This window comes from Alosa pseudoharengus, unplaced genomic scaffold (genome assembly GCF_046254945.1).
Source record: "Alosa pseudoharengus isolate Yale_2024_CS ecotype anadromous, Long Island Sound unplaced genomic scaffold, YU_APseudo_1.1 YU_APseudo_1.1_scf_12, whole genome shotgun sequence".
Taxonomy (NCBI): domain Eukaryota; kingdom Metazoa; phylum Chordata; class Actinopteri; order Clupeiformes; family Clupeidae; genus Alosa; species Alosa pseudoharengus.
This window is the reverse complement of record NW_027468587.1, coordinates 10244648-10268244: the sequence shown is the minus strand read 5'-3', so window position 1 is coordinate 10268244 and position 23597 is coordinate 10244648. Positions and strand designations below refer to the sequence as shown.

Here is a 23597-nt window from a genome sequence, read left to right as displayed (position 1 = left end):
TTCTGTAGTTGCTGCGTCCATTCATTGTTATTCTCTCTCCTGCTCAAACAAAAGTTGTGCGTGAATTAAGTTGATGATAACGTGTTTACAAACTCTACATAAAATATAGGAGCGCTTGCTTGGGCGCCTGTGTTGCGCAATGCACTTTGCTACTCTCATCTATACGACGCAGTTCCCATTTCTCCAAACCATACATAATTACAAGGACAAATATTGCTACACGAGGGAAATCAGTGTGGCGTCCGATGTGAAAAAATAGGTATAAATCTAGCGTACACATTTCCACGAATCACGGATGTGTTGATGACATAAATTAGGAAATATTAGAGGACTTAATGAGACATGATGTTGAACTGCATGCCAATGCCATTTAACCCAAATGCACCAGCAGCAGCACGGGAGAGGAGAGCTTATCTGACAGATCTGCATTGTCTATACTCTATAGTCAGGTAGATTACATTGCAAAAATATCACCATGTATTCATAACCTCGTGATTCAGTGAGAGTGATCCCAAAACATCGGAAAGTGACATTTCTGTATTACATTTTTGTCAAGAGGAAACATCAATAGCAAACTGTTCCCAACTGACTATAGCGCTGTGAACCGTTCCTGGCTACACCTGGTCCAATCTGGTGCAATCCGCTATGGAACAAGCGTGCCTGTTGTTAAAGGGAATGTGAGATGACGCTCTGATTGGTTTATTGCACGTTACGCCCAAACCACACCCATGATTAATGTAGCTACTTCAGACCACCCCATTTTAGATTTGCGTCGGACGCAACAGTCATGATCCCGCCGGTAAAATAGAAACAGCGCCCAAGATCCGCCCACAAAGCGATTTGCGCTAAAGTGCAAGATATAGCCCTAAGAGGGGGATAAATGGGTGCAAAAAAAAGGTAGGCTTAAGACTCAAGAGTAGACTCAAGTAGGCTAATGATCACAGCCATATACTGTATGAAATATGTAGAATAATCCAATAAAGAATAATACCGGAAGATATTGCTTTCGATAAATTCTAACATGCTACATTCAAAATTCCCCATCCCTGATATTACATGACTGAAAACATGACGCAATCTCCTGACTTGAATTTAGAAGAAGTGTCGTGGCACACTCAGAACTTCGACCAACGTTTCGGCCTTGCGCAATCTCCTGACTTCCCATGTCTGAAATGGACTTTTTAAAATTCCATGATATTTAATGAAATTCCATGACCCGTGGGAACCCTGGTGTATGTTAATTATTCATATTCATGTGTGTTCATTAGGGTTGCAACGGGGCGGAAAATTTCCGGTAAATTTCTGGAAACTTACCATGGGAAGTTAAGCTAAGGAATTTTGGAAATATTCCAAATTGGAAACTTTAATGGAATTAAAGGAAATTATGGGAATTAATGGGAATTTATGGGAATTAACTGTGAAGTTTTGGTAATTCCTACTGTTTCATATACAAACATTAACATTTTGTTTCGTAATATGCAATATGATTTGTTTGTTCGTATTATCGCTTAGCTTAGCATACAAAGCTAGCTACCATGCTAGCGGGAATCCCATTCTCTGCCTATGGTTTACTAGCGTGCTAAGCTAGCAACACTGAAACCACTGAACTGCCCAAGACACACCACACCAAAATCCAATTGGTTGGAACATTGACTGACTATCAGTTTGTTCCGTTAGAATCCCAGAAAATGGTAAAACAAATAAAAAAATATAATGACACAACATACCACCCCAACCAAACCTTATTATGTTATTCCCACATGAGATGACATTTTCACTGATAATTTATTTTCCCCATGCACATGAACGCATCATAGGTTTCCTTTATTTTTTAGTAGCCTATGCTATTTGCTGTGTGCATGGGATTAATGTATGTGCAGGGTAGAAATTCGACTGAAATTGCATTAAATCAGGTTGTTTTAACTAATATTATGCTGCAAGATGGGGTTTTGTCCACTACATTTAAGTTCCCTGTTATAGACTAACTTGCCATATTAAGAATTCCCAGTTTATTCCCATTAATCCCCGTTAATTCCCGTTTATTCCCTAATATTCCCTTTAATTCCCGTTTATTCCCGTATATTCCCGTTAATTCCCATGGAAAGTTTCCAAGTTTCCAACCCTAGTGTTCATAATCCTTTTTAACCTTCTTTCTCTCTTCCATGTCTTTTCCTTTGTTTATGTTTGACATTTTGTTACATTGCACGCCCATCATGTGACAGTAGAGCTTCTTTGAATTTGAATGTGAATTTGAGAAGAGGAAAAATGACAGAAAGAAAGGATGGGAAGAAAAGACAGAAGGCATGTGTGTTCAAAAATAAAGAAATGGGAAGTTGGGAAAGCAACCATGGAGACACAAGGAGCCAGGAGAGAAGAGTGAGAGACGAGAGAGTAGAGCAGGAGAAGGTGAAGGTTAAAGAAAAGGAAAGAAGGAGAGGGGGAGTATTTGAGGAGGTAGAGAGAGAGAGAGATGAACAGAGATAGAAAATAGATGAAGCAAAGAAGTGAGGAGCGATGCCATTATTGCTTTTAGAGGTACATACATGAACGCATCTTAAATAATACATGAAAATGGATGAGCCTTTCTCACTATAGCAACATTCATACACGTGTGCTCACATACAGACACATATGCACACACACACACACACACACACACACACACACACACACACACATGCACACACACACATGCACACACAGACACACACACAGACACACACACACACACACACACACACACACACACACACACACACACACACACACACACACATGCATTGCACACGCACACACACGGACACACACTCAGGCACACTCCCACGCTTTGAGTGGCACGTTAATACGACCACCTGTCCTAAGTGTTGACGCTCGGAGACACTCCTTTCACTCTGAATGCTGCTTCCTCCTACGTCACTCACTCACTTACTCATTCAGTCTCTCTCACACACAGACTCTCTATCCCTCTTTCTCTCTCTCTCTCTCAGCCTCCTCTCTCTCTCTCACACACACACACACACACACACACACACACACACACACACGTCTCCATGCTGGTTAGCTGTCAGCTCTGCTATCACACGTAACCCGTCCCACACAGGGCTGCTGCTCTAAAACCAGACACGTATAATTACCCCAAACAACAACGCCTGGAACTGGCCCCTCCCACCTCCCACAAGAGAGAGAGAGAGAGAGAAAGAGATGAATAGAGAGAGAGAGAGAAAGAGAGAGAGAGACGAACAGAGAGAGAGAAAGATGAACATAGAGACAGAGAGAGAGAGATGAAGAGAGAGAGGGAGAGAGAGAGGGAGAGAGAGAGAGAGAGAGCCCTTCTCTGCCCCCAGTCACACTCCTCCTGGTGTCCTCTCTCTCAATTCAATTCAATTCAATTCAAAGGAGCTTTATTAGCATGACTTTTTGGATACAGTGTTGCCAAAGCCAGTGTTACAGATAACACAGTAGTGTCACAAAAGAAAGAAAATAGACATACAGCAATGCAGGTAAACATGTGGACACAGAATAAACAATAGCATGTGAGTGAGTGAGTGTGTGAGTGAGTAAGTGAGTGAGTGAGTGTGTGTTTGTGTGTGTGTGTGTGTGTGTGTGAGTGTCGGCGTGCGTGTGTGGGTCCGTGAGTACATATGTATAAGTATATATTTATGCACAGGAACATGTATGTGTCTGTTAACACAGACAGGTCTTTGTTTTTTGTTTTGTTTTTTTCTATACCATGTCCCTCATGTTGTGACATTTTAAGACATGATGTGCTGCCAGGGCAGCAGAGGGCTCTTCTCCAAGAAGTATGGCAATTTTATTATTGTCTTCAATGTCTATAAAATTTGGTATGACTTTTTGGATGTTCGTGAAAAAGGTCTGTCTTAAAGTGTCATATTTTTGGCAGTGAATAAGAAAGTGCTCCTCTGTCTCAACCTCCTCTGCCTGGCAGTGACCACATAATCTTTGTTCTCTTGGCAGCCAGATTTTTCTGTGCCAATTCATATTCTCTTTTTAGAATCAGATAGGAATTCATTTTACTTTGGTTTGTAATTTGGTTTGTCCAATGGTCTAAATAATCTTCTTTTGCTTGATTCATTATTTTTTTGACTCTAATTGATGTTTGGGAAGCAGCGCTGGACTGGGATTGATCTTTGTTAGTTTTTGTTATTGAGTTAGTTAACTTCAGTACCAGCTGGCTCAGAGGACTCTTTTCTATGTTCAGCTCCTGGGTTTTCAGTGCCTCAAAATGGAGGGAGTTTTTGGGACTGCTGTTCAAATGCATCCAGAATATTAAGGTTCTTTTTTGAATACTTAATGCCAATGAAAAGCGGCCTAATTCTGCCCTACATGCATTGTTGGGTGTTTTTGTTTGAACTTTTAATATTGTTCGGCAGAATCCTGCATGTAGGGCTTCAGTTGGATGCTTGTCCCACTTTGTGTAGTCGTGCATACTGAGTGGACCCCAAACCTCGCTTCCATACAGCGCAATAGGCTGGATTATGCTGTCAAATATTTTGCACCAGATTGTAATTGGAATGTTTATTTTGTGAAATTTTCTTTTTATAGCATAGAGTGCTCTTCGGGCTTTTTCTTTTAGGGCATTCACTGCCATGCTGAAACTTCCTGATGCAGTACTAGACCAAGGTACGTGTACTGCATTGTGTGCTCTAGGGCGGTGCTGCCTAGGCTGAACCTGTATCTGTGAACCTGTGTATCTCTCTCTCTCTCTCTCTCTCTCTCTCTCTCTCTCTCTCTCTCTCTCTCTCTCCCTGTGTGTGTGTGCATGCGTGTGTGTGTGTATGTGTGTATGTCTGATTCTCACTAACTTCCGTACTTTTTGTGTACATGTGTGTGTGTGTGTGTGTTACACACTCACTTCTGGACTCCCTGTCGGCTCTCCACTTTGCTGATGATCTTGATGTTTTTGCCTTTGGGGCCGAGGGCGTCTCGCACGGCGCGCACGTCCTGAGCGGAGCGGATGAACGAGGCGAACACCATGTCCACGTCCTGCTCCACGCCAAACTGCAGGTCTGCCCGGTCGCGCTCGCTCACCGCCGGCAGATTGATCAGCTCCGCCCCCGGCAGGTTCACGCCCTTCCTGCTGCCCAAGGTGCCGCCGTTCTCCACACGAGTCTCCACCCAGTCCTCACCTGATACCACACACACAAACACACACACACACACACACACACACACACACACACACACACACACACACATCAAGCCTCAGTCCTCACCTGAGATGACAAATACACACACCAAACCTCAGTCCCCACATGGTCTCTCAGTCTTTCAACAGCATGCCAAGTGATAGAACACTGGACCAAGAGTCCTTCACTAATTCAAACAAGTTCCCAACTTGACATCACATCAGAACACACTACATCCAAAACAATCATGACTTGATACCAATGGCACAGAGAGTACTGAAGAATTCTGCAACATATAATGCAATCTGACCCCAGCTAAACTGGAACAGAGAACTGGAGATATGGGCAGGATTTATGCTTTGGGTTATATCTATTATTGTGTACTAATGAATACACATTTCAGAGCCGACATGGGCTGGTCAGATTACAGCTGAAGTGTATTTTCCTCAGTGTTACGTGTGTGTGCATGTGTGAGTGTTCGGGAGTGTGTGTGTGTGTGTGTGTGTCCCAGCTAAGAATGTATGAACATGACTGGGTTACCAGGGCTCAACGTTAACATTCAAGTGGTTGCCACCTTTGCCAGCTTGGCAACCAGGCATGAGGCTTTGGTAGCCAAGGGCAACCGTCCAACCATTACTGTCGAGCCCTGCGGGTTTTGGAGAGTGGGTGCGCTCATCCAAAGTAAAGTTTTCCGCAGGTGCCAGACAATAATGTCATACAGTGGAAGAAGTGTGGTCTGGCCTGACGAAGATCCAGGGTGATCGAAACGTTGCTATGTTTTTAAAGTAATAAAGTTTATATTGATGGAGGCCTGCCTCCCCAGCATCTCTGGGTTCTCTCTCTCTCTCTCTCTCTCTCTCTCTCTCTCTCTCTCTCTCTCTCTGTCACTCTCTAATTCAAATGTGCTTGAGTATGTACAGAAACAGTAGTAGAAATAATAGTAGAACGGTAGAGGTGTGTGTATGTGTGTGTGTGTGTGTGTGTATGTGTGTGCGCGCGCGTGAGCGCACATGCATGAGTTCATATGGGTGTCTGTTAACACAAACACAGGTTTACTTAAACCATGTCCCTCAGGATGTGACATCTTAAGACATATTGTGCTGCAGCAGAGGGCCCTTCACCAAGAAGTAAGGCCATTTTACACTGTCTTCAAAAAAATTGTGTTTTTTTTTAGTCAGTGAAAAAGGTCTGTCTTAAAATGTCATATTTTTCGTAGTGTAGAAGAAAGTGCTCCTCTGTCTCAACCTTCTCTGCCTGACATATTCATTGTTCTCTTGACAGCCAGGTTTTTCTGTGTCTGCCTTTTTCTATTGCTAGATTGTGGTCACTGGCCTGTACTTGGTCAGGATTTGCCTCTGCTTCATATCTTTGACAGAGATGAGATACTCTGTCAATTCATATTCTCTTTTTAGGACCAGATATGGATTCATTCTACTTTGGTTGGTATTTAAAGTATTGTAGTTTGTGTACTATTATTAAATATTTTGCACCAGATTGTAATCGGGATGTTTATTTTTGGAAAATCATAATTTTGGTCAGCAGATCAAGGGGCTGCTGTAATCCCTGTTGTGAGGATGGCAGAAGCACCAGGTCATCGGCATAGAGCAGGAATTTGACCTCTGATCTGTCCCTTGCTCTCTCTCTCTCTCTCTGTGTGTGTGTGTGTGTGTGTGTGTGTGTGTGTGTGTGTTACCTATCTCCAGTGCTTTGAGAGCGATGAGCCCATCGTCAATGTAAATCCTACCCCCCTTCTTGATTACTTTGGGCAGGCTGGGATAGTCTACCCAGATCATGGAACTGTCTGTCTTGTCACGGTCCGTTTCCTTGGTTACCACACGAACCGTTGCTCCTCGCACCAGCTCCACCTCCTCTTCTGCTTGCTAGGATACATACACGTGCACACACACACACACACACACACACACACACACACGCACAGAAGCACACACACACATAGTAGCACACAAGCACACACACACACACACACACACACACACACACACACACACACACACACACACACACACACACACACATATGCACACAAGCACAAACACACACAAGCACACACATCCACAAACACATCCACACAAACATAGACATATTCATCTCACCTCTTCCTTTTGGGTTTTGATTCCCATCGCACACCCCTCTGCCCCAGGTTCAGTGACCTGAGCTCTCTGCCGTTTTGCCAATACCACCCGCACCCCCAACACACCCGCACCCCCAACACACCCGCACCCACACCCACACCACGCCTCTCTCTAGCCTGTGCCAGGGCCTGTGCTCGCTGCCAAGAACAGTCTGATCCAAGCGGTCAGGACAACAATCAACAGCCACAGACCTCTTAAAACCTCCAGGCTGCCCACCCCTCACTCACCTCATTGCTAGTCATCTACCCCCAACCCCTGGACAACCCTTTTTACCTCGACGGCCCCCCTGTGTCTAAGGAAATATTCCAGGACTCCCATAGATCAACTGTACTGTAGTTATTCCCAAAGAATTGTCCATGTTTTAGAGAATGTGTTTGTGCATTTTTTTCCCCCAAAGGAGATACAGTGAAACAGTGAAACAGTGAAACAGGGAAACAGTGAAACAGGGAAACAGTGAAACAGGGAAATAGTGAAACAGTGAAACAGGGAAACAGGGAAACAGTGAAACAGGGAAACAGTGAAACAGGGAAACAGTGCCCCAGTGGCGTAGCAGAGAAACAGACCACTCTTACAGCCAGGACACTCCAGTAGCACAACTGAAGCGTTCCGTTCCCAGAGCGTAAAATTGTTTTAGAAGAGTAGTCTCATTTTTTCGAATGTGCATGTTGATTCTAGTGGAAGCTAGCTGGTGCAGCATAGGCTCTGCTAACGGAACACTTGAGCTGCACTGCGCACCCAGTGTATCCCTGCTGTTATTCATCATGTGATGTCACTTCCTGTGACTTCCTGTTCTTACCCCTCGCACGAGCCCCGTACGGATCTCTGGGCCTTTGGTATCCAAGGCGATGGCCACAGGGCGGTAGTAGAGGGGGTCAGTGGTCATCGACTCCACAGCCTCACGGATGTTTTGTATCGTCTCACCGTGGTACTGACATACCGAGCGAGAGACAGACAGACAGGAGGTTAACCTTAGATGTCCTTAAAAGAAAGCGCTACTACAGAAGATGTAAAACTACATCGACTACAGGTGAGACCACAGTAACCCGCAGAGATAAGATAAGACAAAACACACACACACACACACACACACACCTAACCAAAGGACACTTTCCATGAGTGTGCATGCAGACACAGTCTGATCTCACCTCATGTGATCCATGGGAAAAGTTGAGGCGAGCAATGTTCATGCCGGCCTTCACCATCTCCTTCAGCTTCACCACTGACCGAGACGCTGGACCTGAGTGAGAGAAAGAGACAGACAGAGAGAGAGAAAAAAAGAGAGAGACAGCAAGACACAAACAAAGCAAGACAGAGGGTGAGAGTTAGAAAGAGAGGGTGAGCAGAAGGTGCAAAAGAAAAGATAAGAGATAGCAGATAAAACTAAAAAAAGCACATGGCAGTAATGGCTGTACAGAAATCTTCTCATCTCTCTGAGATGTTTGAGCGTAGCTCATTAGAACTGTGTGTTCTCAATGACTGAGCCGAGCTTATTACAACTGTGTACTGATATGTCCTTGAGAAAGACGATGAGCCTGAAAGTGCCCCACAGGGCAGAACCTGAGGCCTTGCATGGTTGCCTCCTCTGCTAGCACACAGACACGAGAGGCCCACTGAGACCCAGAAGGCACTCAGGCATAAAGCCTATTAGCGTAAGGATCTCCAACTACTCTCATTTGGATAAAATTCTGCTATATACTGTAACTGGTGTAGGACAAAGAATTGATCTGAGGATGCGAGAGCAGTTTGCAAAGTTAACACTGAATCTGATTCTGACTTAATAACTGTTTCAGCAAATGGCACGGCTAGTCTATGCAACCCCATAGCTCCCTCTGCCACAAATCTGCCAATAAGATGGGCCTAGACTGAGTGATGGGGGAATGTGGGCACCTATCAGGTGTCATCTTTTTGACAGATGGCACAAAAGTTATTGGACTCCAGCATGTAAATGCCATGAACAATGTGTATCACTGACTATAAAATGTTACATTGGTCATTTGTGTGCAGGCTACCCCTGTCCAGAGCAAAAGGTGCCACCATGTCTGGGGTCAGCAATAGTTGGGGGAAGTCAGTCATTTTATATACTTTTAATTACTTTTTCTGCTGTTAGTGAATGTGTGTGTGTATGTCTGTATGCTACTGTGACCTTGAATTTCCCCTATGGATCAATAAAGTATCAATCTATCTATCTATGTATCTATGTATCTATCTATCTATCTATCTATCTATCTATCTATCTATTTTAAAACTAAAAAGCCAAACGCCCCCAATCAGAGTCTCAACCAATGAGGCGCGGCCTTACTGACCGATAGTGCAGATAATGCTAGTGTTGCGGGCTATGATTGGCTCCTGGTCGATGTCCAGTAGGCAGAGGTGCTCCAGGAAGGTATCGGCCATGGAGGCGTCCAGTTGCTGCTTCTGGATGAAGGAGTCCGGGAGCGCCATGACGTCGGAGTACCGCCGGATACGAGCGGATGGAGGCAGCAGAGATTGGCTGACCGAGGCGGAGGTAGACCGAGCTGAATGGAGAAAAGAGGAATGAATGAGAAAAAGAATCAAAAAAGAAAAAAAGAATCAACGACAGCAATAAATCCATTATTGTCCTGTGCAAACCAAGTGTGAAGTCTAACAATGATTCCATTACTGGGTGAAAATGAAGTCTCAGTGTTTTTCATTAATCAAGTGATTATTATCTCAATTTTGCACCATTCTATGAGGATGTTAATTGCATTCAGTCCAAACTAAAAGCGACAGCTGGAGTCATTTCGTTTGTTGTGCTGTTCCCATGGGAATGAGTGAGAGAGATATAGAATGAAACAGAGAAATGAAAGAAAGAAATAAGACATGTGTCCACATAGTGTGTAGCAGGTGTCTTCATTCAGTCATTCCTACTGAGTGGAGAGTGTATGCGGCCACACGTGGCCACCTAGAGAAGAAAACGGATTCTCCGAGCGCTTCTAGCTGAACATCTTCTCCTGTTGCAGCACAGGCTCTGCTGTCTCTTCATCTCACCCTTTCAGACTTTAGTCACAAAGGTCGATGCCAGCTTATCAAACAACGGTGCTGGTGATACGCTGTCAAGATATTGTTGTCATAGAAACAAACCAGGCCATGTGGGAGCACTTTGCCACAGGAAAGCACTATACTGACACACACCCATAGAGAAAGAGAGAGAGAGAGAGAGAGAGATACAGAGAGAGAGAGAGATGAATTGTGTTTGGCTTTGTGTAGAGGCCTAGGTATGTGTGTGTATGTGTGTGTGTGTGAGCTGTCAGTCAGAGTCCTTGGGTTCATTCTGCTCCAGTGCAGTGTGGCAAAGAGAGGGAGAGAGAGAGAGAGAGAGAGAGAGGGAGAGAGGGAGAGAGAGAGAGAGAGAGACACGGCGTGTTGGTAAAGTGAAAGGAAGCTGAAAGACTTCTAACAAACACTCCAGTACATCTGCAAGTTCAAAAGCCTGCATGGTGCACAACAATCACCACACACCAGAGAGAGAGAGAAGTCATAGGGCGAAAGAGAGAGAGAGAGAGAGAGGGAGAGAGGGAGAGAGGGAGAAAGAGAGAAGTCATAGGGCGAGAGAGAGAGAGGGAGGGAGGGAGAGAGGGAGAGAGAGAGAAGTCATAGGGCGAGAGAGAGAGAAGGAGGGAGAGAGAGGGAGGGAGGGAGTAGAAGAGAGACTGAAAGACTGAAGAAGATGTCAATACCTATTATGGCTGAGTGCTAATGGAGAGGACAGAAAGGAAAGCATACAGAGAAAAGGAAAAAGAGAAAAGTGCACAACAAAACCAGAGGAGAACAGAGGTGTTTGAAATGTAATGTAGAAATCGAACCACCTACACAAATTCACACACGATAGTATATAACGTTATACATACATTTAGTGCACGCTAGTATAACGTTATACATACATTTAGTGCACGCTAGTATAACGTTATACATACATTTAGTGCACGCTAGTATAACGTTATACATACATTTAGTGCACGCTAGTATAACGTTATACATGCATTTAGTGCACGCTAGTATATAACATTATACATACATTTAGTGTATCACCAGCATCTTTCTCAAGATCACCAAACAAATGCACATGCTCATGTACTGTAACTGGGGTAATCAGGTCAGATCTAAAATGCTAAATCCTGAATAAATGAGCTCAGTGACACTCAGTTTTTGCTGTTGTTCAAGCATTACGGGTAACTTGCAGCAGGGAGTGAGATGCCGGTAAGTCGGGTTAATAAAATATCTGCAATAAAAGTTAAAATAATATTATTGCCATTTTGTCTACTTTGTGGATCAGTTATTATGAATAATATCCATTGACTGCAAAAGTAATTCAAGGATTCAAGAAGGTTTTTATTGTCATTCCAAAACATGTGCCAACAAAACTAGGTACTGAAGTTCAAGTAAAAACAGCAATAAATATAACTAAGCAAAGACTAGAATCTAAATACTAAGCTATAGAATAAAAAGTGCTAGATTTAAAAAATGCAAGGACCATTCACCACGCACCAGCTTGAGGTGGAGAGTGAGGGAGTGAATGAGCTAATTACACTGGGGGATGATTAGGCTTAAATCAGAACCAAGTCCAAATAATGGATGTTGCACTGGTCTTTTTCACCAGCTCCTCCGTTTCGCTCTCAGATAGATAGATAGATGATAGATAGATAGATAGATAGATAGATGATAGATAGATTGATACTTTATTGATCCCCAGGGGAAATTCAAGGTCTCAGTAGCATACAGACAACACACACACATTCACTACCAGCAGACTAAGCAACTACTAAGCAATAAGGACAGTAGAAGATAAAGAATACACTAAATATACTAAAATACAAATTATACTAACTTACACTTAATCTAAATCAATTCTAAAAACAGTATCCACATACTGTAGTGGTGATTAATCAATCTAGAGGTGCTTGCAATGACTGAGGTAGCCATGTTTCCATGTTCCATGTAGCCATGTTCAGCCATGTTTACTCCAAATGCGTTGCAGCCGGTTGCAGCTCGTGGCTCTAAATTTCGCAGGTATTATTATTATGCATTATAGCGAATTAAAATCTTTAGGACCTATCTTAGGCCAATTTTGTATCGTTTATATCGCATATCGTTTATATTGCCCATTACTAGCTTCAATTACATGCCCGGGGTAGCCTCCCTGTTAGATTTATAGTGCCCCTTGACAAATGGAATAGCAAAAATACCCTTTCTTGGCACAAAACACATCTTTCAGTCATTTTTATCATCAAATTGATGTTTCAGTTTAAAACTACACCACTTCAACACATTGTAATTAACACATTTTAATGGGCTAGACCGCACTAGGACATTCTGTAATATGTTACAATTGTGATGGTGAAGAAAGTCAAGAATTTTCATAATTTTAATGTACATGGTGGGTATCTGAAATATCAAACATATGTTCAGAAACCTGACCTGGTTGCACTTATTTAGCAGAGGAAATACTTCAGATATGCATCAAACCAAATCTTCTTTTATAACTGATATAGTTAACCACTAAAGTTTTCCGTCAAATATTGTATGTCCGCTCTAAAAGATTTTCCAAAAATATGCTATAAAAAATACATTATATACGATGATGCAACTTACTTAACCAGTCTTAAATTATGTTAACCCAAGAAACAACAATAAACACTACAAATATTGTATGCAAATATTTAACCATACTGATGGTGAAAATCTACTTTGCTCTCAAATGTCCACTTCAACACTCATTTAACATTGGAAGCATACATATCATAGAATTGTCAATGACCAATTGCCATGAAACATGTTTTGTTATGCCTCATATACAATGATATTTCAAGAGGGTTTCGTTTTTAGGCCTCCTGAAACAAAGCGTTCACCCTGATTGTGAAACTATCCACGTATGTTTACTCTGATTTTCATGACCTCTCTGTGGCATCTCAAAGTGTCGGGAATCCATAGCTGAGAGGGACACGTGGCTTTTGGTGCAACATGCCAGAAATAGGTCAAGAGACAGGATGTACAGAGAATGTGTGTGTGTGTGTGTGTGTGTGTGTATGTGTGTGTGTGTGTGTGTGTGTGTGTGTGTGAGTGAGATTATCTTTATGGATCAGTGTATCTGGGCAGTAGCTCTTATGTGGGTGTATTGAGTGATGCCCTCCATGGCAGTCTAGAGAGGAGAGAGAAGGGAGGAGGAGAGAGAGGGATAGAGACAGAAAGAGAGAGAGAGAGAGAGAAAGAAAGCAAGAGTGAGAGAGACTGAGAGGGGGAGAGGGATAGAGCGATAGAAAGAGAAAGAGTGAGCAAGACAGAGTAGGAGAGAGGCACATGAGACACATTTACGTGTGTGTGTGTGTGTGTGTGTGTGTGTGTGTGTGTGTGTGTGTGTGTATGTGTGTTTGTTTCTCTGTTTGTGACAGGTCTCCCCTCACCTGCCTGTCAGGTTTGAGTCCTAGTTTGTTCAGACTCTTAGAGTCAAACACACACACATACTGTGTATATAAAAGAACAATAAACATTCATCCATATACAGCCACCTTCTATATAAGTAATTCCGTGTCAAATCAGATAAGGTTGTTGCTGCACCGTTCAAATTATGACTATATCATTAATGTGTCCTACAACCAAGGCCTGTGAAAAATATTTGTGCAAATCTTCTGTCTTCATATCTTTTTCAGACCTTGAAATTCTTTCATTTTTACAGCTTGAAAAACACATGCCATGTTTGGGCATTACTATCTTGACAAATATTTCCGCAAGCCTCCCCATCTAGTCTTCCACCCGTCTAGGGTGGAAGACTAACTCATAATAAGCATGTGTAAACAATTCAAAGTCTGTACTAAATGTCTCCTGACTTTTGGAAAGGTTGATTTCTGGAAAATGTGCATTTAGTGTGATATTGAGGGTATTAAAAAACAGTTTTGTTTTTTTCATTTGGTATTAGGCCCTATTTCCTCTTCAAATACATCAGTTTCTTAATGTTTTCCCACAATTTGCAGTCTCCACAACAAATGACCATGACAATAAAAAATAAGGCGTGTTTGTAATTTTGTGTCAAATGCTATGCCCTGTTTCACATGAGGGGGCACTTAAATGTATTGTTTATTGTAAATGTTTATTTTGGTGTTCCCAAAACACCTGTAACTATGTCATGTGGTAGAGCTTAGGAACCATAAGTGGGGAAATAGTTGAGTGACGGACTAGCCGGCACTCATGTAAACAAACCAGCTGTAGCTTATCAACTGATAACTGAATACTAATTGCACTGGGTGATTGGACCACACTTGATTGGTAGGAAGGAGCGAGAGTTAGGTTGATAAGCCAGTGTGAATATGCCTGTGGAGAGTTGGTGTCTTGTCTCTGGCTTGCCTTTGTGTGTTGCAGTGTTGGAGTGGTGGATCGCTAAGGGACCGGCGGACAGCTTATGTCGCCAGCTAGACAAGCAGTTTACATGCAGAATGGCATCGGGTTGAGCCGGAGAAGGGGAGCAGACTGCGTGATCCGGAACGCCACTGGCCGCGACGACGCTGGGGGAGAACACAGGAATAACGCTCAATGACGACAGGCCACAGACTGGAGGCTGCCGGACCGGTGATCAGTGTGGAATTACACCTCCCTTACGCAACTGCCTTGGGGGGAGAGAAGTGTGGAGCTTTCCCCCCACGTTAAGTTAAGTGGCCCTTCCCTTCCGGATAGATTTATATGTAGTTTGAGTGTGGGTTGCTTGTGTGTGATTGGGGGAGTAGTGTAACGTAGCGAGCAGAGCATTGGAGCTTACGTGGGTAGCGGGTGGAGTACTTAACTAGTGGGGGCTCCTTAATAGATATTTATTTGGGAATGGGGATCTATTGTACTAAAGGGTTGTGAGCCTCCCAAATTCCTGTAGTGCCACCCGGTGTTCGTGTGTAGGGTTAAACTTCCCCAAGTGCTGTATGACAGAGGTGTGTGTGTGTTTGTCATGTGTTCCAGCTTAGGCCTCCGGTAGACAGGAAAGGACCGGACCTTCTTCAGTCGGCGGTGGATTAGGAGAGTGGAGGGCCAGAGAAATGACATTGGACTTTTTAACTTTATTCTCTATTAGTATTAATGAATTGTAAAATAAAGACTTTTGTATTTTCTTACCTAATTCTCTGAGTCTGTGTGTGGGTGCAGGGGAGTGCTTCATTACAGCCAAAATTTAAGTATAAATTAATTGTTGGAAACTAAGTTCACATAACCACGACTACTGAACCTGTGACATTATTGGCGTAGCAGGCAGGACTTTTGATCTGTGTGAAGCACCCTTTTTGCAGCCATGTCAGACCCCGAAGAAGCTGGAGCGTCGGCCGGTATGCGACAGGGTAGAAACACAGGACCCGTAGTAGATGCAGCTCAGCAAGGTAATATGATTGGTATGTCCCCCTACTTCATTGGCTCCCCATGGGTACCGAGATTTAGAGGTGTAGAAAGCTCAAATTAAGTTTATGTTGGCATCAATGTCGGCATGGTCAAGTCTACAACAGAGTGATTTTGTGATTGGGGCTTTGGATGGGGAGGCTAGGAGGGAAGTAGTCATTCTCACTGAAGCTGAGCGGTCCACTCCAAGAGACATTTTCAAGTATCTTAATGGGTTATATGGGGATAATACACCCTTAGCGCTGTTACGTGGTATGTTCTTTGATTGTAGGCAACGCCCCGGGGAAACCGTGCGAGCCTTTTCCCTCCGGTGTCGAGAGCTTTACCAGCGGCTGAAAGACAGAGACCCAGATGTTTTCCAGCAGACGGGGCAAGTTCTAAGAGATCAGTTCATCATGGGCCTGCAAGATGCCGAACTCAGACGAGAATTGAACCGGATGATTCGTAGGAAGGAGGTAACGACATTCGAACATGCCCGTGAGGAAGCCCTTCAGGTGGAAGGTGATAAACAGAGTAACATCTGGCAACCACCAACATGTGCAGCAGTGCGGAGTGGAGAACCTCACTCAAGGCTGGAGCCCCAGGGTGATTGGAAAGCAAAGCTGAAGACTGAACTGCTATCGGAGATGTGTTTACAGATGAAAGAAATGCAAAAGGCCCTGTTGAAAGAATTGCAACTTGTCCGTAGCTGCCCTGATGAACAGGTAGCAACATCGAATTGGCACCCGCACACCTTCACGGCACAGCCCAAAGAGTCTCAGGTAATCCACAGTAGGCCACACTCACAGGGGCAGCAGGGAGGGGCAAGGTACTCGCATCTTAGATTTCAGTGGGATGAACAAGGGAGACCCATTTGCACGAGATGTCACCAGAGTGGGCACATTGCCCGTTTTTGCCACCGAGAAGAGGAGAATTTAAACTAGATTCTCCGGCCACTAGGGGGCAGGTGTCCGGAGTATCTGGTGTAGGCCCAGTAAGCCCCCAACTAAGTCAGGTTGTTGGCCCATGCCCACGAGTGGACATTGACATAGAAGGTGTGTCTATGAAGTGCTTATTGGACACAGGCTCTCAGGTAACCCTTCTCCCAGAGAGCACTTATAACCGGCTTCCCAGTAGTAAGAACAGGCAATTGAAGGATGCTTCTTGGCTGTCTCTTCAGACGGTTAATGGACTTGATATACCTTATCTGGGTTATGCAATCATGGACATAAAAGTAGGGGAAGTAGAGTTGCCTCAACGGGGGATAGTGGTGGTTAAGGACGGGCAGGGTAACCAGCCATGGGAACCGATATTGGGCATGAATATTATTGAATGTTGCTGGAAAGAACTGTTTAAAGATTCAGATGCTAAACTGTCTTTTCTGTCCACACAAGTGCAACAGACTTCTAGGCCATCCTGTGAAGGTGCCCTCCAGGTGTGTGATCACGTGGTCGCAACCCGGAAGGAGGGGATTGGATTTGCCCCCTTGGGTTCTCGGCCTCAAATTGTGGTGCCCTCGCTATCTCGGAGTCAGGTGATGGCCAGAGTTCCAGCAGTGCGTGTGGTGACTGATTGCCCATTCAACAACAGGGTGCCCCCTGATGCTCGAGAGCAGGGATTTCAGGACCATCAGTGGAGCTGGGACCCACAGAGATGGACTAACGTCCAGGGTAAAGACCCCAACTTGGTTCGTCTGAGACAGCTCCTAATTGCTGATAACCGACTATCTGTACAAGCCTGTAAGCAAGAGTCTGTGGAAGTCCGTGAGTTGTTGTGGCAGTGGCCACGGTTGGGTTTGCAGGAGGGGGTCCTTATCCGCAGAGTACAGGATTCGAATACCCGAGAGACTTATCACCAGATTGTGCTTCCTCCTTCTGAAAGACAGGCCGTGTGGGAGACTCTGCACAGTAGCCTTGGCCATCTTGGGACTGAGGGAACTTTGTCGGCTCTTTGGAAGAGGTTCTATTGGCCCCGAATGGCAAGATGCAGTCAAGAGTGGGTGGCAGCATGCAAGCACTGCTCGCTGAGGAAGGCTCGCACAGAGGGAAAGGTTCAACGGCACCATCAGAGGTTAGTAGGGGCATATCAAAAAGTGTCTGAGCATGCTGCTCAAGCTGCCGTACGGCGAAGGAAGCATCAGAAAGGGGTGCGGAATTGCTCAATGGTCCCTGGGGAACGGGTCTTGATAAGGACCTTTAGGCGAGTGGATGGGGGCAAATTAGCAGACCGGTGGGAATCAGTACCACATGTAATAGTACAGCAGTTGCCCTCAGGAATCCCGGTTTACAAAGTAATGCCAGAAGGGAGGGAAGGGCCCATCCGAACGATCCATCAGAACCGCTTGAGACCCTGTCTGTTTCAACTAAAGCCACTCCCTGCAGCTGCAACCTTCCCAGTGCGGGTACCCAGTCCAGGGAAGCAATGGCCACTGTGGGCCATTGGAACAACACAGCCATCTGGAGTGGGTCAGCCTCCTAATCTAGAGGGGCCCGAGGTACAGTGTGAAGGTGATCATGATGCGGGCTCTGGGGGGCAAGGCGCAGGAAGTGAGGGGGGAGTGCGTAGGTCACAGAGAGATTAACCAAGGGAAGCCTCTGGTACGGTATAGGTAGACTGTTGCCATTGGGGGGCGGTTGTTGTCACGAGGACGTGACCATGATTTAGCTGGGAGGGGTAATGTCATGTGGTAGAGCTTAGGAACTATAAGTGGGGAAATAGTTGAGTGACGGACTAGCCGGCACTCATGTAAACAAACCAGCTGTAGCTTATCAACTGATAACTGAATACTAATTGCACTGGGTGATTGGACCACACTTGATTGGTAGGAAGGAGCGAGAGTTAGGTTGATAAGCCAGTGTGAATATGCCTGTGGAGAGTTGGTGTCTTGTCTCTGGCTTGCCTTTGTGTGTTGCAGTGTTGGAGTGGTGGATCGCTAAGGGACCGACGGACAGCTTATGTCGCCAGCTAGACAAGCAGTTTACATGCAGAATGGCATCGGGTTGAGCCGGAGAAGGGGAGCAGACTGCGTGATCCGGAACGCCACTGGCCGCGACGACGCTGGGGGAGAACACAGGAATAACGCTCAATGACGACAGGCCACAGACTGGAGGCTGCCGGACCGGTGATCAGTGTGGAATTACACCTCCCTTACGCAACTGCCTTGGGGGGAGAGAAGTGTGGAGCTTTCCCCCCACGTTAAGTTAAGTGGCCCTTCCCTTCCGGATAGATTTATATGTAGTTTGAGTGTGGGTTGCTTGTGTGTGATTGGGGGAGTAGTGTAACGTAGCGAGCAGAGCATTGGAGATTACGTGGGTAGCGGGTGGAGTACTTAACTAGTGGGGGCTCCTTAATAGATATTTATTTGGGAATGGGGATCTATTGTACTAAAGGGTTGTGAGCCTCCCAAATTCCTGTAGTGCCACCCGGTGTTCGTGTGTAGGGTTAAACTTCCCCAAGTGCTGTATGACAGAGGTGTGTGTGTGTTTGTCATGTGTTCCAGCTTAGGCCTCCGGTAGACAGGAAAGGACCGGACCTTCTTCAGTCGGCGGTGGATTAGGAGAGTGGAGGGCCAGAGAAATGACATTGGACTTTTTAACTTTATTCTCTATTAGTATTAATGAATTGTAAAATAAAGACTTTTGTATTTTCTTACCTAATTCTCTGAGTCTGTGTGTGGGTGCAGGGGAGTGCTTCATTACAGCCAAAATTTAAGTATAAATTAATTGTTGGAAACTAAGTTCACATAACCACGACTACTGAACCTGTGACAACTACATGCATTTATTCTGTGAATGGGACTTGGTACAATATTGGTACTTTACACGCTAAATGTCCATATGCTTAGCTATTTCCACATAGATTTTCATGGTCTTACTAGCTACCCCACATACCATTTCAGTTGCATGAAAATTACACAAAAATACAAACATGCTTATTTTTAACCTTATAATTGTCATGGCCATTTGTTTTGGAGACTTCACATTTTGGGACAAAGGATTATATTTCTAGAGAAAATACTGATATGTCCCAATATGTACAGGTATGTCCCAATAAAGGAGTTTTGAGACCCTCAATATCACTTTTTTTGCATGTATTTTCTGAAACTAGGGACTTCTATAAAACCAAAGGGACTGTGGCACACACTTTTAATGGCTGAACCTTATTGAGAACATGTTCCATTATCCAAAGTTTAGTCAGGCTAGGAATAATACTTTTAAAGATTTGAATGTCCAAAAATGGCCTCCAAGATAGTGTAAACAATAAAGGGCAAAAAGACTATGAAAACCACAGCCTGCGGTTTAGTGTTGGCTCTTAGTCCTTGACACCCTAAAGACCAAAGCATGGAGGAGTAGTGTCCAAACACAATTACCACGCCAAAGTTCCACTTGGATTCTACAAGACTGCCAATCAGTGAGGCAGGCGTCTGGTCATGGCCAATCAGTGAGGCATTCGTCTGCTCATGACCAATCAGTGAGGCAGGTGTCTGGTCATGGCCAATCAGTGAGGCAGGCGTCTGGTCATGACCAATCAGTGAGGTAGGCGACTGCAGTGCTGATCTCTACAGACGTGGCAGAGAGAGAGACCTGGGCAGATCAGTGTATGGAATGGACATATTCTGACTCAGTGAATGTGTATCTAAGGGTGCGGCCAGGTAAAGAATGTGCCTATAAATATGTATGTGTATAAAAATTCAACCTTTGAACATAATGTTCACTTATATTCAATCACAGTGGGTGAAGGCCACGTGTGTGTGTGTGTGTGTGTGTGTGTGTGTCTGCTGCTTGAGTCTGCATTTGTGCTGCTTTGAGTGAGCATTTGTGTGTGTGTGTCTGTGTGTGTGTGTGTATACATACTGTATACTGTGTGTGTGTGTGTGTGTATGTGTGTGTGTGTGTGTGTGTGTGTGTGTGTGTGTGTGTGTGTGTGTGTGTGTGTGTGTGAGAGAGAGAGAGAGAGAGAGAGAGAGAGAGAGAGAGAGTGTGTGTGTGTATGTTACAAGAGATTGCAGAGCCTCGCAGAGTTTTGGTCTCTTTTTGTGTCAAACAAACAAACAAATACATTTGGTCATGTGTAGCCTATAGAAATCTACCCAAAGACAGGTGAAGGCCAACAAGCCGTCCCTCTTTTACCCTCTTCTGCATCAGCCACTATCTAATAGAGAACAGATAAGCTCGGCCAAACCCCAGGAATGACTAAGACACTGACTGCCTGAATAGGTCAGATCTAGTTATCTGTTCTATCTATCTCTGAATACACCAAACAGGAATACCACACCAACTGCACAGCACCTCAACAAAAGCAATTGATAAATGGAAGGCATTATGCAGATGTTATTGTCCTTCAGCTTGTTTGTTGCATGTGTTTTATGTCATTTTCAATCAATCACACAGAAATTAAACTTGCAAGATAGAAAGAGGATTTCAGTGGTCTCTGTATGATTACTCCAACAAAAGAATCAAATAGCTGTTCAAAGGCTGGACTGAAATAATAAAATAAGCGAGAAAAATGACATGCGACTTTTCACTGCTGGAACTGTTTCTTTGCCCCTTTCGGCTCTTCATATGTCAAGTCTACATGTGATGTAACGAGCTGCAAAATCCTGAAATCTAAACGTGACATCTCCTTGCAATTCCTACCCAGTGACACTCACATTCCTTGCAGTCTCTCTAGTCTGTGCTCTCAAATATATCTATCACTTGGTTCTCCACAAAAAGCAACTTTCACTGGAACTGAAACACTGGAAAGCTCACAAAGATGTTAAATAATAGTTAAGTTCACCTCTACCTCTTCCAGTAGCAGTATGGTTTATAAAATATCTGACACTGGCTTTGCCCCATTACATCTTCATATAATATAATAAGATATAATATAATATACTATAGTATATAATAATATAATAACAGATGGATATTCAGACCTGTCTTGAAATCTGTTTTTGGTGTCACCATATAGATACAGCAAATGAAACACTGCAGTAACATAAAGATGAAACCTCTTTTAAAAGTGATCAAAAGTTTTTGAAGAGTTCAGGGTGTGAGATAAATTCCCTGTGCCAGACTCACCATCCATGCTGTGGTTTCCGTGTGTGAGTTAATGTAAGTTGACTGCTGCTGTGCTGGGCTGTGGCTCCCTGCAGTGCTCTGTGCTTCTGAGGCTCAGTATTGACCCACACTCTAACGCTAATCTTTGCTCTCTGGGTCTGTCCACCTGCCTATCGCTTTTTTCCTTCTCTTTTTTTCCAGCCTGTGTTCGATCTCTGCCTCAGACCTTTCATTCATACCCCCCCCCCCCCCCCCCAACACACACACACACACACTCCTCCCTTCACCTGAACTCACTTTTACTCGTGTCTCTGAACTGACCAGGGAAAGGGAATCTTGTCACCAGCTAAAAACAGTCACACGTATACCTTTGGACCTGCTAAAGTTAACAACAACAGTTGTGTTGACCCTTCTTGGTCAATTTTGGACCAACATGCCGTTGGTTGTAGGGACTGGTTGATGAGCACCTTTTAAGTCTGGTTTCTGTGAATGTGTTCAAGTGTTGTCCATAGAGCCACACATACCCAAATAGAGTACCCAAAGTCTCTTTAACATAATAGGCACCTGATAAAGACGTTCAGCCTGCCTATACATACAGGCCAGTCTAAAGCTTTGGATTAGCTGAGTTAGCCCAGCCTCTTCTCTGAAGAGTGGAGTGGCGCTCTAATGATCTTTCTAGAAAATGTAGACTAACATTCAAATGAAACAGAGACTCAGCCGCATTCATACACATACACAAACACACCCGCACGCGCGTGCGTACACACACACACACACATAAACAGTCATTGCGTGGTGTGGAAACTGAGAAAGGGGAGCTGCACTGGATATTCAGGTAGTGGTTCATCCCGTAACCTGCTATTTTCTTTCCTCTCTCATTAGCTCGAGTAGCTTGCTATAAACACGGGTCGTAAATCATTAGCCAAAAGTAACCTTTGTGTTGAAGCGTGTTTGCAGCCATAGCCTAGTAACAGCGCCCACTGATGCCCCTAACCTACAGTAGGCCTACTTTGTATTCCAAGTCGCAACCCCATTCTGCAACATACTACCCCAAAACAGCACAGAGACTTGGATAGAGGTTAGATTAATGTGTATAGTCTAATAATACAATAGAGATAACAGAAACATAGTGTATAGTCTACGTAACTTGAAGATACTCATTATAGGCTATATTAGCGTTTTGGAGGCTTGCAGAAGTGAATGAGCAATTTATTTTAGATGTACAACCAATTATTTCAAATTAAAACAACAACCCATTCAAATGGACCAATTCTTCCACATACAAGTCGCCTACTACATACTACGGTACTGCTTTGGCGTCAGGCAAGTTTGGACATTTTGTACTGTAATTTTCAGAGCAATTCCCAACTTTACTTTGGCCTATGTCACCGTAACCCAGCACAGCCCCAATAGTGAGTCGTGTCGGATATTTTTAGCAGAGATTAAAATATATACCGGTATATATATATATATATCAACCTACCTGAGGACTCCTCAAGACAGTGACAATGAACCAAGGCAAGGCGTCTCTAAAATGAGACTTAATGTTCGGTAAAGCAAAGATGTCGTGAGATAATAGTGAAGTTTATTTCTATGTTTAGCGCCATCTTCCGGACAATGGGCGCGAAATACACCTGATGGCCAGGGCCAAGGCCAGGAGTAGCCTATTATTTGGCCGGCCAGATTATATTCTGGTAGTTCGAAAAAAAAAAAAAAACAGACCGCGGCTGCTTCAATAGGCCTATAATATATAATAATAATATAATTCGATAGGCCTATAAAAACACTAGAACGCACTGATCCTGCTGCTCTCTGGAGCAATGTAAAAAATAGTTCTGGAGCTGTAGGCCACCTTGAAGATGCCGCTTCTTCTTGTAGTGGTGTCTGATATTATA

At 44.1% G+C, this 23597-nt stretch overlaps 1 protein-coding gene across 1 annotated transcript in view; it reads right to left on the bottom strand.

Moving 5' to 3' along the window:
* Nucleotides 1-23243, bottom strand: part of pklr (pyruvate kinase L/R) — a 29573-nt gene extending 6330 nt beyond the window's left edge. The window contains exons 1-6 of the mRNA XM_076279397.1: nucleotides 23186-23243; nucleotides 9604-9816; nucleotides 8446-8537; nucleotides 8097-8228; nucleotides 6841-7027; nucleotides 4874-5147 (exon numbers count right to left, since the gene is read on the bottom strand). Coding sequence (XP_076135512.1) covers nucleotides 4874-5147; nucleotides 6841-7027; nucleotides 8097-8228; nucleotides 8446-8537; nucleotides 9604-9742 — 824 coding nt within the window. The 5' untranslated portion in view covers nucleotides 9743-9816; nucleotides 23186-23243. The remainder of the gene's footprint in view (nucleotides 1-4873; nucleotides 5148-6840; nucleotides 7028-8096; nucleotides 8229-8445; nucleotides 8538-9603; nucleotides 9817-23185) is intronic.
* Between the last annotated feature and the right edge of the window lie 354 nt (nucleotides 23244-23597).